We start from the raw sequence: 19,400 nt of genomic DNA, 5'->3' as shown, positions 1-19,400 counted from the left end.
CAGACAGCATGTAATAGAGCAGGAAGAGCTGAGCAGATTATATAGAGTGTCCTATCTGTAGGCAGCATGTTATGGAGCGGGAGGAGCTGAGCAGATTGCACATAGTGTCAGATCTGTAGGCAGCATGTTATAGAGCAGGAGGAGCTGAGCAGATGGTACATAGTGTCCTATCTGCAGGCAGCATGTTATAGAGCAGGAGGAGCTGAGCAGATTGTACATAGTGTCCGATCTGTAAGCAGTGCATTTAAGAGTAGAAGATGGTTAGGTGGTGTATGATTTTTGAAAAAAAATTTTAGTTTTATTTCATTGAAATCTCTGCTTCTTCATGGTTTTGGAGTCCCATCAATGGCTTCACTCTGTGATAGAGAGACTTCCCTGCATTATAGTTATCAATCATTGAGTAGGACCACCCACGGGACTTATTAAAGATATTCCTCTAATATTTGCTCCGCCTTTTACCTTGAGTCTGCCCCAGATGTTTGGGTCTCCTCCACACCTGAATCATCATTACTTTAAATTACATTACATTATATCCAATATACTCTCATACCAAGACTTAGGTCGATCACTTTCTGTGGTCTTCAATAACATGGAGAAGAAGCTCTAGTGACTGGTACCAACCGTGGTCCAAGTGAAATAGTAACTACATATATGGGTGCCAGATGTGTATAAGTTAGACGACCTATTTTACTTGAGCTTTTATCTCTGAAGCCATGTGATTAATAGAAACTTATATAAAAGTGACAACCAATATGGCTGCACTAACTGTTGTCACCAAATGGTCACCACAACATGGACAACCACCAGACAGGGCAAATATACACCCCGGATCTTGTGATTGGTGATTGTACAGCAGTTAGCTCTTCACGGATCTACAACTAGAGGATAGAGTAGGTATCACCACACATGATGTTTGTATGTATCACCACACTTGATGTTTGTAGGTATCACCACACTTGATGTTTGTAGGTATCACCACACATGATGTTTGCAGGTATCACCACACGTAATGTTTACAGGTATCACCACACTTGATGTTTGTAGGTATCACCACACTTGATGTTTGTAGGTATCACCACACATGATGTTTGTAGGTATCACCACACGTGATGTTTGTAGGTATCACCACACGTGATGTTTGTAGGTATCACCACACATGAAGTTTGCAGGTATCACCACACTTGATGTTTGTAGGTATCACCACACGTGATGTTTGTAGGTATCACCACATGTGATGTTTGTAGGTATCACCACACGTGATGTTTGTAGGTATCACCACACGTGATGTTTGTAGGTATCACCACATGTGATGTTTGTAGGTATTACCACACGTGATGTTTGTAGGTATCACCACACGTGATGTTTGTAGGTATCACCACACGTGATGTTTGTAGGTATCACCGCATGTGATGTTTGTAGGTATTACCACACGTGATGTTTGTAGGTATCACCACACGTGATGTTTGTAGGTATCACCACACGTGATGTTTGTAGGTATCACCACACGTGATGTTTGTAGGTATCACCACACGTGATGTTTGTAGGTATCACCACATGTGATGTTTGTAGGTATCACCACACGTCATGTTTGTAGGTATCACCACATGTGATGTTTGTAGGTATCACCACACGTGATGTTTGTAGGTATCACCACATGTGATGTTTGTAGGTATCACCACATGTGATGTTTGTAGGTATCACCACACGTGATGTTTGTAGGTATTACCACACGTGATGTTTGTAGGTATCACCACACGTGATGTTTGTAGGTATCACCGCATGTGATGTTTGTAGGTATTACCACACGTGATGTTTGTAGGTATCACCACACGTGATGTTTGTAGGTATCACCACACGTGATGTTTGTAGGTATCACCACATGTGATGTTTGTAGGTATCACCACACGTGATGTTTGTAGGTATCACCACATGTGATGTTTGTAGGTATTACCACACGTGATGTTTGTAGGTATCACCACACGTGATGTTTGTAGGTATCACCACACGTGATGTTTGTAGGTATCACCACATGTGATGTTTGTAGGTATCACCACACGTGATGTTTGTAGGTATCACCACATGTGATGTTTGTAGGTATCACCACACGTGATGTTTGTAGGTATCACCACACGTGATGTTTGTAGGTATCACCACACGTAATGTTTCTAGGTATCACCACACGTGATGTTTGTAGGTATCACCACACGTGATGTTTGTAGGTATCACCACACGTGATGTTTGTAGGTATCACCACACGTGATGTTTGTAGGTATCACCACACGTGATGTTTCTAGGTATCACCACACGTCATGTTTTTAGGTATCACCACACGTCATGTTTTTAGGTATCACCACACGTCATGTTTACAGGTATCTACACACATGAGAGCTCTTCATAATCTCCTACCACTGAATCACTATCTATTTTCTCATTATTACTATCTGTGACAGATGGAGAAGCAATTTTCCAAATCTTTAATATTTTTGGGCAGATCTTGGAGATCTGCATAGCTGCTCTCGCAGGATGAAAGCCTTCCCAGCAGGTTGTGAAGGACACGATGACAGATCTATGTTGTTCCATGCTGCGCATCATGATTTCACAAATAATTTATTTAATAAGATTACCTGCAGATGCCTTGTCTTACATCCGAGGCCGTGTCCCAAAATAATTAACTTTACTTTGTGGAACGTAAGTGCTGATCATTTGGGGATATTACGTCTACTCATTAATGTCTATTGTACCTCTGATTTATTACATTTCTGCTTTATTACTGTCGGTTTTGTGTGTTGTTACTCTCTGGAGGCAGAGACAATACAAGATTGGAATGAATTTTTAGAAGCACTCTTAGCTTCTGGGGGTTTTTGGCTCAGAGCTGAGCTTCCTGGTCTGGGAGTCTGTATGGTCTTATTTTATCATGTGAATTTTTTGTGGTCCATTTGAGGAGAAAGTCTCTTGTATGTACCTGTGGTGAGGATGTTGATCCCTACTGATAACGAGAATCGGGTCATATGTACCGTTGGCTTGGCCAAGTCTAGTTGTCCCATTAACCATTTATGGGCCCAAGGCGCCTCAGTCTGATCTTTCACTTTCAGTTTTCAGTTTCCTTAAAGTTTCCCTTAAATGGAGAGTTTAACAGAAAGCCCAGACACAGATGTGATTTGGGCCTTAAAGGGATGAGGTTAAAGGGGATCTATCAGAAGATGCTATGACCACAGGCAGGATGACTTACATGAAGACTCCTTGTTATATTTGTGTCTAAGGCCTCATGCTGACGGCCGTATGTTTCACCTAGGCCAGAACCTTGACGAGGCACATGGCTGAGATGGTATTAGAGAGTCTTCCTTCCCCACTTGTTCCCCCCCCCCCCTTCTACATAGGGAGTCGGGAGGCCAATCCGACCTGGTTCAGTCACTGTATGGTCAGACAAAGTGTGCTCCATCGCCGGGTGTCATAAACCTCAATGAAGGACATGATCTGGCTGCAGTTTTTGCCAGGGTCGTGTGCATGAGGCCTTACTTTAAGGTATCGTTATTTTTCAATCAAAACATAGTTTTGCAGGTGCACTATTAGCTGGCAAAAGCATCCCTTATATGGACTTCTGGAGCTCAGTGTGGAAGTCCTCTATATGGACATCAGGAGCTCAGTGTGGAAGTCATCTATATGGACTTCAGGAGCTCAGTGTGGATGTCCTCTATATGGTCTTCAGGAGCTCAGTGTGGAGTTCCTCCATAGGGACTTCAGGAGCTCAGTGTGGATGTCCTCCATATGGACTTCAGGAGCTCAGTGTGAATGTCCTCTATATGGACTTCAGGAGCTCAGTGTGGATGTCCTCTATATGGACTTCATGAGGTCAGTGTGGATGTCCTCCATATGGACTTCTGGAGCTCAGTGTGGATGTCCTCCATATGGACTTCAGGAGCTCAGTGTGGATTTCCTCTATATGGACTTCAGGAGCTCAGTGTGGATGTCCTCCATATGGACTTCAGGAGCTCAGTGTGGATGTCCTCTATATGGACTTCAGGAGCTCAGTGTGGATGTCCTCTATACGGGCTTCATGAGCTCAGTGTGGATGTCCTTTATAAGGACGGCATGATCTGACTGCTGGGATTCTCCATTTGGACAGCGGGAGCGTGAGTGTGAGGATCTCTATAAGGGTGGCAGGAGCATTGCACAGCAATCCTTTCTCAGTGATAATCCTTCTAAGGAACAGGAGGAACTGAGGCTGAGACTCACAGAGCCTAAGGTGCTGCAGAAAAAAGATGGAAGCAGAGCCAATAACCATACGTGGCAGATAGTGTAGTCACACTGTATCATGAGGTTGGGACAACAGAAGAATGGAGGAGCCAGGAAGCATCGAAGAGGGAAAGATCAATGCTTCTGGTGACCTTCTATGCTCCTCAGACTTGGCATTTCTTGCCTCTTGTCTAACGCAACAATTGTTTTAAATTATTCTTCAACTTCTGTGTCTCTCCCTGAATAGTCAATGGTCTTATTTGTCTCATCTGATGATGGTCTTGTTCTTCAAACACTAAACTAATCTTGAATCTGCGTTACGGTTACCTGAACCTTCTAACGATTCAATCCAAATAGCCATTTAATATTTGATACTGAGTTTCACTACATAAGGCAATATTCAATTCCAGCATAGCCTGGTTACTAATTGTCCCGCAGCAGACAACACCATCTATAGACGGTGCACATCTTGTTCAGCACCAAGATTCATCTAGCTAAATCTCATGTTGCGTATGTGAACACTCCATCTCATACCCTCAGGTAAATTGTCTGACAAACCTCTAGGGATGGTGAGAACCAGAGAAATTTGATGATCCTGCATTTCATTTGGATGAAAGACGGTGTGCCAGAGTAAAGTTCTCTAAAGACGTGCTAAAAGCCTCATATCAGATATCAACTTGTGAGCTGAATGATTTGTCAATGTGCCCCGGAAAAACTCTGATAAATTTTTCATACCAGCTGATCGGCTGTAGAAACTCAAGTTCTAATTTGAATCGAGGAGCAGGAATATTCTATTGTTATACATAAATATTGTTCTCTTATATTTCCCATGAATTGCACGAGCTACAATGGAAATATAACGCAGCTCATTGTCTCATTGCCTTGTCCTTGCTTAATACATAGCATATAATTAGATCTATGAAAGGCTTTTGTAGATGGAACAGTATGAAGTGGCGCAGAATACTGGGTTTAATAGTAAAAAACTTTAAAAGCCTTCATTCTGCAAATGTTCCTTTTTTTTCTCGTTCTATGAATGATTTTTCATAATACACAAGGCCAAATCTGGTAAATTCTATGCCCCATTGCTCTTTGCTCTGTCTTCTCGTATCCTCAGTATCTCGTACACTGAACAGTAGGAAAAACTGCATCTTGTGTATTTTAGAGGAGGGGTATCCTTGGACCTCCAGGTGTGCTTAGCAAATTTTCGGTGCTGGGTCTCAAACAAGTAGCCTTGTAAAGGTAAGGTGTGCACCACAGGCTGCACTGTTTTCTATGGGAAACCTATAGGGGCACATCTACTTACCCATCCGGAGGATTTCACAGAAAGTGCATTGTTTGACGATAATGCACTGTGGCATGATCGTGCGTCCAATATCCTGCATGTGTTGCTTCCCCGCTCAGGTCCGACAGAGTTCACCTTCTTCTTCCTGGTGCATGTAAGTGCTTGATCTTCCGACACAATTTTAAAGTTAAATCCTGCGCTCAGTCCGAATCAGTCGGATCGTCCTATGGCCCGCCCATGAAAGCCAGCGCAGCTGCGCCTAAAGCCGATTATGTGCGACACAATCCCAGTGCAAAACCCTGTTACATACTTGTCAAAGCCGTGCAAAACCCGAAAACAGCAAACAAACCGACGAAAGTGCAATCCGCAACCTTTAGTAAATAAGCCCTATTATAAGTGGGATAAAAAGCTGAAAATTTGGTAAAACCTAAACATTTAATTTTAAATAATTTCTAGACTACACATATTTAATATCCTTGTAACACTAAATTTTCTATAATACAGTGAACATTATTACAGACTTCTCCCTCATCCCCCCTCCATTTCACATTTTCCTCTGCTCTGCTGAAGGGAGGGGGGATGAGGGAGATACTGGAGACATGGGATGAGTCATACAGTTGCTTGCATGAATAACACACGCTCCTCGCTGCTCCTTTAGGCAAGGTGCCAGACAAGCTTCATAAGTAAATTTTTTGGAGGTTGGAAGTATGTATTTTTTTGTTTAAAATAGTATGGCCAATAGTCAGCATAATGCTATGGGAATCTGTCATTAGGTTTATTAGTGAAAATCTGGTAAAATCTGGTGACAGGTTCCATTGAAGTCAATGGGGCAGATTTACTTACCCGGTCCATTCGCGATCCAGCGGCGCGTTCTCTGCGATGGATTCGGGTCCGGACGGGATTTATTAAGGTAGTTCCTCCGCCGTCCACCAGGTGGCGCTGCTGCACTGAAGAGCATCAGAACGCGCTGGAGTTCACCGGCTCGGGCTGAGTGAAGGTAAGTGCAAGCTCCGCAACAGATTTTTTGTTTTTCCGAATCCGTCGGGTTTTCGTGCGGCCACGCCCCCCGATTTCCATCGCGTGCATGCCAGCGCCGTTGTGCCACAATCCGATCGCGTGCGCCAAAATCCCGGGGCAATTCAGGGAGAATCCGCGCAAATCGAAAATATTCCGGTAACACGTTGGGAAAACGCGAATCGGGCCCTTAGTAAATGACCCCCAATGTGGCTGAGATGCAATACCAAACACAACCTGTAGGAGGGTATGGTTCTGTTTTATCAAAAGAAAGCAGCTTATTTTTTGCTTACTTTAATAAAGACAGCCCCTGTGTCTTTATTGGCTGCCTTTTAATTTTATAATATTAAGGATACCTATATCCCAAGGCCACTAAGCCGGTCCATATAGGCTTTACATTAATTCCCACCTCACTGCATAAACAATTCATTATTAAGATTCGGCTTTCTTCATGCATTGGGATTATGAGATCTCTCCTTTCCGGTAATATATTCCTTCTATTTATTGCTTTGCTGTTTAGCCCATATATTTTCCTCATAATTCTGGGCAGTTTATGAACTCCCTGGCTTTTCTTCAGGTCACTTCTTTTCTCTGCTGAACTCTGCAGAAATGTCGTCCTTGCCTAATTTTTCTACTTTATTTCTATTTAAATGGATTTTTAAGCTGCAATCTTTCACTCCAAATATTGTTCTTCGCAGCCTCCTTACATACAGCACATTTCAGAGATTACTGAGCCCCTTCCCCTAGAGTGTAGAGGCAGCACTAGGACCTGGTCCTTCTTCATCTAGATAAGACGTGATTTGGTTTGGTATCAGAAAACCATGTTGTCCTAACACCTAATTATATACCTTAAGTGTTCATCTCACTATAACTTATAGGAAATTTACTATTTAAAAAAAGTTTTAAAAAATGCCTACACTTACTCACCTACTCTCCTCTTCATCCCAATCCTTGCGCTTTTCTTCACTAATTTTGACACTCCGAAATCACATAGAAAGAGACTTTGAAAAAGCAGACCGGAGCACAGGGATGTGATGTCCAGCTCTCTGGAATACGAATCATTCACACCTCTCACATTTCCCTCTCTCATGCTGGGAGAGAGAGGTGACGTCATGCAGGCGGCATGAATAATAAGCAGCCCGGATCCCTGGACGTCTTGTCCCCGTTCCCCGGACTGCTTTTTTTAAGTCTCTTTTTAGGTGATGCCGGCATTTCAAGATTAGCAAAGACAAGCACGGGAATAGGGATGAAGAGGAGAATAGGTGAGTATGTGTAGGTGTTTTTTACTTTAATGTTTATTGCAAGAATTAGGCATAAGGTGAGGCATAAGTGCTTTAACCCTGTTTCTCTGTAAGAGAGAAGGCCCTTGCCTTAGAAAATATTATATAGTCAATGACTAGCCAATAGCTGCCAAAAAAACCTCAAACAGAGCCACCAGGAGCATATTACATGGAACATTGTAAGTAAAGCGCCCCATGACAGAATTTACATTACATTTGAGGGTATTCGAGTTCTGACATGGTGCTCTGAAGTAGTCACTAGTGAGATCATCCCTTAAGGCGTCCCAGATTAGTTAGGATTTAGGAACTGAAGAGATAGGCTTGTCATGGACACAAGATAGATGCCCATCAAACACTTATTTGGGTGAAAGCTCATCAAATATTCCCCCCATATAGGTATATTCTTATCTTGAACAAGAGTTGAGCATCCTGACAGTAGAGTACCCAATAACCAGACACTTCTCATGGGGACTTACCACCTTTTGAAGTATCGGTCATAATAAAATGTAACAATACAAATTCTTCATTCTCCCAACATGATCCTCTGGGGAAGAGTTGAGACCTCTCCATTCACATTAAACGGCCATCCAATTTCATCATAATTATTGGGTTTGGTTCACATTATACCAATGTGTATGACTTGTTTAATTAAGAGGCTGGACAAGATTTTTTTTCACCCCAGTTCTACATGACTGAATACAACGTAATGTAAGGTCCTGGTCTGTAATGGAAAAGGTACTCACTAGAAGCATGGTCCTTAGGATGTGTCCAAAGCAGCCAGATCCTTGACACTTGTCTGTAATAATCTATAGTTGAGCATCAGCACATCAGTTTTTCCCGAAGGTAATAACAAAGCAGCCGGGCTTTCATCTCATAAGTAGACACAAGAAATGTAAGGTTTACTTAAGAGCAATTTACCGATTTTCTATAATTGATGAAATTCCATTTCCAGTGCTTCTACTTGTTTTCTCTTCTCCATACCTCGACTTATAATTCTGTTTCTTCTAGGTGGTTGCACCTTTGAAGAACATTACAACAGCTGTGGATACAGCGTGGCCCTGGGTACTAATGGATTTACGTGGGAGCAAGTCAACACATGGGAGAAGCCTCCACTGGATAGTAGTGTTCCTACAGGTGACATATACTATTGTGCCCCCTTTAGCTTTTTTTTTCTACAGTCTCCTATTTATAAATTCCACTTACCTTTCTCTCATTTCTACTCCTTCAAGGATCATTCATGTTGGTTAACAGCACAGGGTTTGCCACTGGACAGAAGGCTCACCTACTCCTCCCGGTGCTGAAAGAGAATGATACTCACTGCATTGACTTCCATTACCACATGTCTGGACGCACCAGCCCTGGATCTTTGAATGTCTATGTAAAAGTAAATGGTGGACCCCAAGGAAATCCAGTATGGAACATATCGGGGGTGGTGACAGAAGGATGGGTACGAGCAGAACTGGCCATCAGCACTTTCTGGCCCAACTCATACCAGGTTTGTAAGAAGCTCAAGACGTAACTTGGTAGTACTTGGATTGTCTACAGTTATTAAATATGTTTGCACCCCAAATTTTGATTGGTCAACCATCTGCTACCGTGCAACAGAAGATGTTTGGAAAAAGACGGAGCAGGCGGTTGGATTTCAATATGTCTTGCCTCCTACACCACCTAACATCGGTCAATAGTGGTTGATTGGTGGAGGTGTGACACCAAACACCCTCACTGTTCAGCACCATGGTCAGAACCTGGAGTGGACATCGCCGTCTATGGTATATTTACAGGTCTAGGCGCAGATCTCATTCACTTAAGAGAAAGTAGCACCTCCAATAGAAACCAGATAGAGATATTTGGATTTCAATGTGTCTTGAAATATGCCCCCTATAACACTGATGACATATATATAAAATAGGCCATTAATAGTTTTTGGTGGTGTTGGGACAGAACACCCACAATCAAAGTTTGTGTGTTTTCTGGCTATGAAATAGGTGCAGTTCATGGTGCACAGACAGAAATTGGGCCTATTTTCCCCTATGCCACCTCCTTGTCAAGTAGACGTGAAGGGTGTGTGCCTGGCGCTGGAGTGGTGTGTGCACAGGGTTGTCCTGTGCATTACCTATAGCCTGCGTCAGAAACTACATCTCAATTCTATGCCAGGCCAGAACTGTCATAGAACTGCCCCCCAATCTGCCACCTAAGCCTCCTGATAGATCCAGTGTGTGCATGGAGGCAGAGGGGGAACATCACGTGCCAATCATAGTGTATAGCAGTTAATTGACTCACAAATGGCTACTAATGACTTTTCCTAAGTAAGAAAACATAATCTGTGACCAGAGGTGTATGATGAAAATCTACCCCCTTTTCATATTGAAAAACAAGGGAACTTCAAGCATGCATGTGTATAGTTGGGTCAAAAGGAATAGCTGTTAGCTCTTTGCAGCGCATATGACCACTCAAACTACAGACGGTCCCCTACTTAAGAACACCTCTGGTAATTACTGTACTTTATCCTTAGGCTAAAGTTAACAGCTATAATATTTATCAATGGTGTCTGATATTAAGCTTTATTGTTAATCCTGATTCTTATGACAATCCAACATTTTTAAAATCCAATTGTCACAGAGACGAAAAGAGATTTGCCTGAAGTCACAATTATAAAATATACAGTTTCGACTTACATACAAATTCAACTTAAGAACAAACCTACAGAACCTATCATGCACATAACCCGGGGACTGCCTGTACATGGAAAACATATTACAAAGCTAGAAAACTGGTTTATTATTATCACAATCAAAGGCCTAGTAATTGCGTTCCAACCACGACATACTGATGCTGTTCCACAATAGAGTAGGCTGGGACACTGCATCATCTGCGGGTTGGCGATGTCGGACTGCAGCATATGCTCCGAACAAATGTGATCCATCTGTATCCGTCTTTCAAGGAAAATATAAAACATAAGACAGGATAGCAGGTTCCAAAACAATAAGTAATGGCTTACAACACAGACTCCAAATGAGCATCAACCACTAATATTAACAGAACGGATGTGGCTAGAGCAGAACCGGCCTATGGGTCATGTGTGCATACAATGTTCTGGCTCGGGATGGAGGAATAATCCCTTTTACCTCCTCCCCAGCTCTCTTCATGTTGACATTTGCTGATAGTTTGTGTAATTTGCTCTCTGCTCTTTTACACATCCTCCGAAGGTTGGCATTTGCACAGCGCTGCTTCTTCTAGGACCCGCTCCTGACAAGTGCGCCAGCGTAATTACTGTTACACATCAAGTGCTTTACTTTGTTTCAATTGACCTTTCACATCCAGATATTTTCTTTGATATGAAATATTCCGAGCTAAATCAACATCCATAAGTAGATAAAGCAGACGCACTTGTAGGGCAAAATATCGGCAATGTATCTGCACATTCCAGGGATGTTGGATGTAAAGGTAACGTACAGAACAGATTTACCGTCTATACGCGGCGGCCTCATCTATTATTGCAGGCACGTGTGATGCCTGACCTAATGTCACACTGTTTAATGAGATTAATTGCTTACTCTTTTAGAAATCTGATGTCTTGGGGGCATTTGTCTGAAATAAAATTCCATGTCGTGCCAAATACTGGGTCATTTCCTTCATAATGAGAAATAAATAATTGTTGCCATTATTAATAAAAAATACGGAAAAAAATGGTAAGTTTAGGAGACAGAATTACTCTTATCAACGTATAGGTAGAGGACATTTTCAAGGAAGGATACATTTTATTATATTTGCTCTGTTGTGTTTCAATGTCACTAATCAATGTTATTATTCATGTATCTTGAAATATTGTATCTTTCATGGCCAAAACACTAAAAGATTATACTTACTACATAGGAGTTTGCATAAAAGCATAACTGTAAAGGTATAATGATTTTACTTAATTTTCATATGTGCTGGGCCGGTTTTAGATACAGTTGGGCCCTGGGTAAAACTAAAAGTGGGGCCCCTAAATAAAACTATTTTATGAACAGTCACAGTCAGTAAGAGACAACTTTACCCCTGCACAATAATAACACTTTGTAGTTACACACAGTAGTAACTAAATATCTGTAATATGGGACTGTAGGAGAATGTTATAGGAGATGGACAGATGATAGGGTGATGGATGATAGAAGATAAATATGAAAGGGGTATTAACAAAAATACAGCATTTCACAGATATAATTTCAACCTGTCTCTATCAGTCCTGATGTATACAAATTTGGTTGCCCTGGGATCCCACTGTAAATCTTCTGACTATGGTCAGGCAGGGCAGTTTCTTCTCTGCCCCTCCCCAGTGCATTAGAAGACCAGTTCACACTTAGACACTTCCTTCCGGAAAGCAGCGAGCAAAGATTCTACAAACTACTGATAAGATAAGATCTTTATAACAGGGCAAGGAGGTATAGCAGAACTGACTGTGGGTGTTATAGCTGAGATATGGCAGAGCTGACAATGTGTCATTGTGTGTTATATATATCTCATGTATCTTATCATCTCTCATCTCTGATCTGTCTCATCTCTCTTTTTCAGATACTAGTGAATGTTCATAATAATAATAATAATAATAATAATTGTTTATTTATATAGCGCACACAGATTACGGAGCACTGCACAAAGCATGACAAAGTGGTCCCTGTCCCCATGGGGCTCAGAATCTAAACAACCTACCTGTATGTTTTGGAAACCAAATAAAAGTGTAGATAAACCCTGTACCTTGATAATCATAGTACATTGTCAGCACACAGCATTTCATAGCACTAGAGGAATCATAAAGTGTCTGCTTAGAGAGTCCCCGCTCACACTTTGGAATATTACACTGACCATCACTGAGTGATAGGAGCTAAAACAGTAATAACACTGTGTAAAATTGTAAAGTAAAGGGGTCATAAATTATCTTTATTCTATAAACATCACTAGGGGATTGAAATTTGAGAACTTTCTCCTTACCTGTTTGCTTTTGCTGAACATCACTCACTAATCACTAGAATAGACCGATTTCCCCGCATGTATCAGTCCACAGAGGAACAGATGGATTAGGAAGCTTAGAATAAGCGAAGTATCTACTAGCTGTTATGTTAATAATGGTTACATTGTATCGTAGCTTTCAGAAACTTGCAAAAGTTCAACCTAACAAGAGGCTATATCCAATTATATAAGCAGCTGGTGCTTTGCGATGATGTTACATTTCCATTTGCAACCCTACCCACGTTAATTTTGTAAGCCAACAAGGGAAATAAACATGTTAACTGAACAAAGCAAGCAGCCATATAATATACTGGGTATAGCTCGCTGCTAAATTACAAAGATGCTAGAATTTGGGCCCCAAGAGGATGAATTGCTCAAAACTTTGTCCTGGAAAAATCAATTGTTTTTTTTTCTAATGCGGAAATAAATATATAAATCCTTAAGTACATTATGTTCCCTTCATATCATCACTTCATATCATAAGGAAAGCAATATAGCTACAAGCTGATCTATACGCTATGTGTATATAGCTCCACGCCCCAGAGCTCTGGTCTTGACAATGCAGCCTATAACAATCAATCCAGCGATTAGTGTATGTAATGCGAGCAGACAGCGATCACGTATGATCGTCTTCCATGGGTTTCCGCACAGCTGTGTCGGTGTTAGGAGATGTGTCTCATTAGCTGGGATTAAATCAAGGAAATTTAGGATATAGAAACATGTGAACAGCTGTCCCACCGGGAACGGCGATTTATTTTATCCCGTGAATTTACATTTCTGGAAAAATGGACATTAGAGATGAGCGAATCTATTCACCAGTTCATAAATTGTATACAAAGCGGGCACTGAATGGAATCTGAATATTTTCTGATCCGCTTTGGACCGATTTAGCATATACAATCAGAACGGAAGTCTAATAGATCCGATAAAATGTCTATTTATTTCAATGGGATTTTAATGGTTGTTTGGTTGCACCACGTCCGTGATAACTGAAAATTACCAAAATTTTGTAAAAAAAATTAATGAAAAAAAAAAATTAGATAGACTTTATAAAAAGATAGGACCTTTTTATTAAAAAAATCTGTACTAATGTGCATTACATTATCGTAACAATTAATGGGAACCTGTCAGCAAAAAATGGCCTAATAAACCACTACTGTTGTCAAACAAATCAACTTCCTGATCATGTTTCATTTCTAAAATATTTGTAAAAAAAAATTAATTAAACAAGATAGGACCTTTACATTTTAAAAAATTTGACTTTAGGGGACTACTGGGAATTACATTTACAAAATTCTCAGGAATTAAAGGGAACCTGTTAGCTAAAACTACCCTAATAAACCACTACTAGTATGTTGTCAAACAAATCAAAATCTTGATCATGTTTCATTTCTAAAATATTTGTAAAAAAAATTAATAAACCTTTTTTTAAAAAAAAAAACTAGAGGACTAGAGAGATTTACATTTACAAAATTCCTAACAAATAAAGGGCACCTGTAAGCAAATATTGTCCTAATAAACCACTACTAGTATGTTGTCGAACAGATGAACATCCTGATCATGTTTTTTTTTTGTAAAATATTTGTAAAAAATGAATGAAACAAGATCGGACATTTTCATAAAAAAATAAAATCTACTTTACAGGACTAGAGGGAATTGGGTTTACGAAATCTAGCACAATTAAAATTAACCTGTCAGCAGAAATTGGCCTACAAAAACCACTACCATATGTTGTTTCTATTAGAGGTCATTGTGGTGTCATCATCCAGAAAATTAAAAGTGAGATGCAAAATGTCTAAAGTCATGGAGGCAGAGAGTTTAGCACTGAAGTCAAGCTCTCCCAACCTCCAAACAACCTCCTCTGCTGTGATTGACATCATGAACCAGACGTCTGTAGAGCCCTTGTCCCTTGACATCCCTTGTCCCTTGATGACCTTTGACGCAGGGTGCTGTCACTTACAACAAAAGGGCCATCTGGTAATGGGAGAGCTTGACTTCATTTCAGTTATACAACCATTTTACATCTCTCTTCAAAGTTGATTATCCTGATTGTGTCACCACAATGGTCTGTGAAATAAACTTGATCGAGTTATAAAAGCAACATGGTTTGGAAGGTGTTACAATGCATGACAACATAATGCTAGCCGTTTATTAAGTCCATTTCTGCTGACAGGTTCCCTTTAAACCAACAACCATTTGAACCGAATAAATTGGGGCTTGAATTGATTCTCAATGGGGCTTATTTACTAAGGGTCCCGCGGATCGCTATTTTTTTCGTCTGGTTTTAGAAATTTTGGGGATTTTTGCCGCTGGGATAGGTATTAAGAAGGGGATTGTGCCGCGATCGGATTTTGGCGCAATCGGGCCGACTTTCATGTGACTGAAATTGGGGGTGGATCCGACTGATTCGGACTGAGCGCGGGATTTAACTTTTAAATTGTGTCGCAACCAATGCACTTACATGCACCAGGAAGAAGGTGAACTCCGGCGGACATCAGCGGGGAAGCAACACATGCAGGATATTGGGCACACAATCTCAGTGAATCCCGCCAGAGTGCATTATCGTCGGACAATGCACTTTTGGAAAATCAGAGGGACCGGGTATGTAAATGTGCCCCTATATATCCAAAAACAGTCACTAGGAGCAAATGGGACTACCTAGGACCAATATTCAACTATACATGAATTGATACTTATGGAAACTACTAGAGATGAGCGAGCACTAAAATGCTCGAGTGCTCGTTATTCGAGACGAACTTTTCCAGATGCTCGAGTGCTCGTCTCGAATAACGAGCCCCATTGAAGTCAATGGGAGACTCGAGCATTTTTCAAAGGGACCATGGTTCGGGAATAAAATGTGTTAATTAATTGAAAAAGAATGTCTTCTGATAAGTTAGCAGATGTATGCAAACATCTGCAATCTATTCTTCACTGTTCCGCGCGTATATTATCTCCCGACAAGTTAACAGATGTGAAGAACAGTGAGGAATAGAATAAAAACAGTGAACACAAGATCATTTAAGTGAAAAACACAGTGAAGAATAGATTACAGATGTTCTGCACATCTGCTTACTTGTCGGGAGATACGCTGTCCCGTGCCCCGCTGCTCTCCGTGCCCCGCTGCTCTCCGTGCCCCGCTGCTCTCCGTGCCCCGCTGCTCTCCGTGCCCCGCTGCTCTCCGTGCCCATGTCTCCGTGCCCCATGTCTCCGTGCCCCATGTCTCCGTGCCCCGCTGCTCTCCGTGCCCCGCTGCTCTCCGTGCCCATGTCTCCGTGCCCCATGTCTCCGTGCCCCGCTGCTCTCCGTGCCCATGTCTCCGTGCCCCATGTCTCCGTGCCCCATGTCTCCGTGCCCCGCTGCTCTCCGTGCCCCGCTGCTCTCCGTGCCCATGTCTCCGTGCCCCATGTCTCCGTGCCCCGCTGCTCTCCGTGCCCATGTCTCCGTGCCCCATGTCTCCGTGCCCCGCTGCTCTCCGTGCCCATGTCTCCGTGCCCCATGTCTCCGTGCCCCGCTGCTCTCCGTGCCCCGCTGTCTCCGTGCCCCATGTCTCCGTGCCCCGCTGCTCTCCGTGCCCATGTCTCCGTGCCCCATGTCTCCGTGCCCCATGTCTCCGTGCCCCATGTCTCCGTGCTGCCGCTGCCCCATGTCTCTGTGCTGCCGCTGCCCGATGTCTCCGTGCTGCTCCCCGGTGTCTCTGTGCTGCTCCCCGGTGTCTCTGTGCTGCTCCCCGTTGTCTCTGTCCTGCTCACCGTGTTCTTCAATGTGTTCTTCACACATATATATTGTTCTTCACATACTATTTTGTTCGCACCGTTCCGCGCGTATCTTCCGACAAGTAAGCAGATGTGCCGAACATCTGTAATCTATTCTTCACTGTGTTCTTCACTGTGTTTTTCACTTAAATGATCCTGTGTTCACTGTGTTCACTGTTTTTATTCTATTCTTCATTGTTCTTCACTGTGTTTTTTTAATTAAATGCTCGATCTCGAGCAGGGGAAATACTCGTCCGAGCAACGAGCCGTCTCGAGTACCTTAATACTCGAACGAGCATCAAGCTCGGACGAGCATGTTCGCTCATCTCTAGAAACTACCATAAAACTGGAGTGTATCATATATAATTTGATTATCTCTAATGGACATTTATACCACCAATATGTCTGGATATGGGCTGTCATGTGTTGTTATGCAGCACTTATCCCTCTTCCAATGTCCTATGTGGAGGTCAGATATAAAAAATGCTTAAAATGGAAAAAAAAACCCTGAGATGGTTGATTTGGCGGAGTGCCAACACTCACAAAACCCCCCGAGTAAGTCCAAAGATTGCTACTTGTATTTGCGGTCTGATCATTTGATGTATTACATGATGTATTGCATAAGAATTGGATCTTTGAGTGTCTGCTCTAAAAATGAGTGATGTCAATATGAGTCATATGGTGCAAACTTTCTCAAAGTCACCTTGATGGTATCAATATCTACTGAGGGCTACGGCTAATGGATAATGGATATCGGTGAATCATGTAGATAATTATTTCATCCGCTTTTCTTTTGCAGATTATATTTGAAGCCGTCTCTGTTAAAGACCATCCTGGATATATTGCAGTAGATGAAGTCCGGGTCCTGGCCCACCCTTGCCGTATGTATACTCACCTCAATCACTTCTATATATCGTTTTGGGCATATATTTGCTTCTATTATACATTTGCTGTAACAGTGATTCTACTAAACCCATCCTCACAAGCCGAAGAAGATTATTTTCCATCATAAAGCAGCTGCAGATGTGTAATACCCTTCATTTTACACTTCCTCGACCTCTAATTATTTTTATTGGTTTTACCAAAACCAAGCTTTTTGGAAAAGATGTGGAAGGTTGGAGGGTAGAATGTCCCTTCGTTCAGTAAAAGGGCAGCATGGTGGCTCAGTGGTTAGCACTACAGCCTTGTTAAAGCCTGGGTTCAAGTCCCATCCAGGTCAACATCTGCAAAGAGTTTGTATGTTCTCTCCGTGTTTACGTGGGTTTCCTCCGACACATACTGTTAGGATGATTAGATTGTGAGCCCCATTGGGGAAAGGGACTGGAAAGCTCTGTGCAGCGCTGTGTAATCTGTGTGCACTATATAAATAAAGGAATTATTATTATTATTATTATTATTATTATAAGGACCTTTGAAGGACCTTTAAAAGTCCAGTAAGGGGACTTATAGGGGGTCATTTATCTTATTTCTGTTTGTTTTGGTTTGTTTTTGCCCGTCTTTTTTCTGTGTGCTAAACGTTTTTTTTGTTCAGATTTCTTCTTGAGACATTTGTTGCAAATGTTGCAAAAATGTCGCACAAATGTCTCAAGTCATTTCTTTCAATTTTCTAAGTTTTCTTTAAGTATGGTGTAGTCTGGAGTTTTTTGCGCCAAAAAATGTCATTTGTGACATTTAGCACATCCGGAATAGAAGATAAATGTGTCTTACTGATGAAAAACAAATTTCAAAATGTCCGGAAAAAGGTGCAAAAATTGCAATGCGCCAAAAAAATGTCTCAAAAAAGACAGAAAAAACAGAAGGAAAAATAAAGATAAATTACCCCCATAGACTTGTGCTGAGAGGACAGGAGGCCCCTGTACTTATTATTTCTTCAGTATGAGATGAATAGGACACAAAAAGGAGAGGGCACAGCACCGATAGTGTAATTCAGAGGTGGTATGATAGATATGGAAACAAGGTTAGTGGTCCTCACCTTTTGGAGTTGTGCTGAATGACAAAACTCCGTAAAAATGTTGTCAATGATATAAGTGGCTGACACGTTTTAGAGGATCCTCCATCTGGGCTTTGGAGTTTCTTTGCATGGATAGGCTACCGGGTCTTCTCCCTCTTTCGATAGCCGTGCTGGTCACATCAGGCTCAGTGCCTGATATACTCACGAAATATCCCAAACATCCTAGGCCAGTGATGGCGAACCTTTTATAGACCGAGTGCCCAAACTACAACCAAAATTCACTTATTTACCATAAAGTGCCAACATGGCATTTTAAGCTGTAACTTATTGCTACATGTTCTTCCACTGCTTTCAATTGTATCGGCCGCCTGAGGCCACCAATACAGTTCTCTCCAGGGTCTCTCTGTGCAGGAAGAATGGTGGGTCCAGCAGGATGATCTCTAAAGATAATGCAGTTTTGTCAACACCTTCTTGCTATCCCTGCAGTTCCAAATATCCAATAAAGTGTCGCTTTAAAATAGCATGGAGGGCAGCTTCTCTCAAGTTGCCTTGGACTGCAGGAAGATTCATTGTTTGGTGAACTCTGTCCTTGGACAATAGCCTGAGTGCCCACAGAAAGGGCTCTGAGTGCCACCTCTGGCACCAGTGCCATAGGTTCGCCACCACTGTCCTAGGCACTCTGCTGGAGTATCTCAGGTACTCTGCATTGAACTTTTTTATTTAGTCTGATTTGAACAGCACAACTATCAAAAGATGGAAAATTGATAACCTATATAATCCCTTCAAGGTAGTATCAGACTTTATGGGTGGTTGGTTGGCCATGGGCTCCATAGAAGCCTTGGGCACCCAAACTGCCTATATTATACTCCATTACTGGGTGAACATTGGACAGTGGGAAGCGA

At 41.9% G+C, this 19,400-nt stretch overlaps 1 protein-coding gene across 7 annotated transcripts in view; it reads left to right on the top strand.

Annotated features, from left to right (window-relative positions):
* The window catches only part of PTPRT (protein tyrosine phosphatase receptor type T), a 243,567-nt gene that overhangs the window by 99,050 nt on the left and 125,117 nt on the right, over positions 1-19,400 (top strand). For all 7 annotated transcript variants that reach the window (XM_072112145.1, XM_072112142.1, XM_072112141.1 and 4 more), the window contains exons 2-4: positions 8,818-8,943; positions 9,039-9,304; positions 17,347-17,428. In XM_072112145.1, the coding sequence (XP_071968246.1) occupies positions 8,818-8,943; positions 9,039-9,304; positions 17,347-17,428 (474 nt within the window). The remainder of the gene's footprint in view (positions 1-8,817; positions 8,944-9,038; positions 9,305-17,346; positions 17,429-19,400) is intronic.

The sequence above is a fragment of the Engystomops pustulosus genome, chromosome 6 (assembly GCF_040894005.1).
Source record: "Engystomops pustulosus chromosome 6, aEngPut4.maternal, whole genome shotgun sequence".
Lineage (NCBI taxonomy): Eukaryota > Metazoa > Chordata > Amphibia > Anura > Leptodactylidae > Engystomops > Engystomops pustulosus.
Note: the sequence above shows the minus strand (reverse complement) of the source record. Positions and strands in the feature narration are given on the sequence as shown.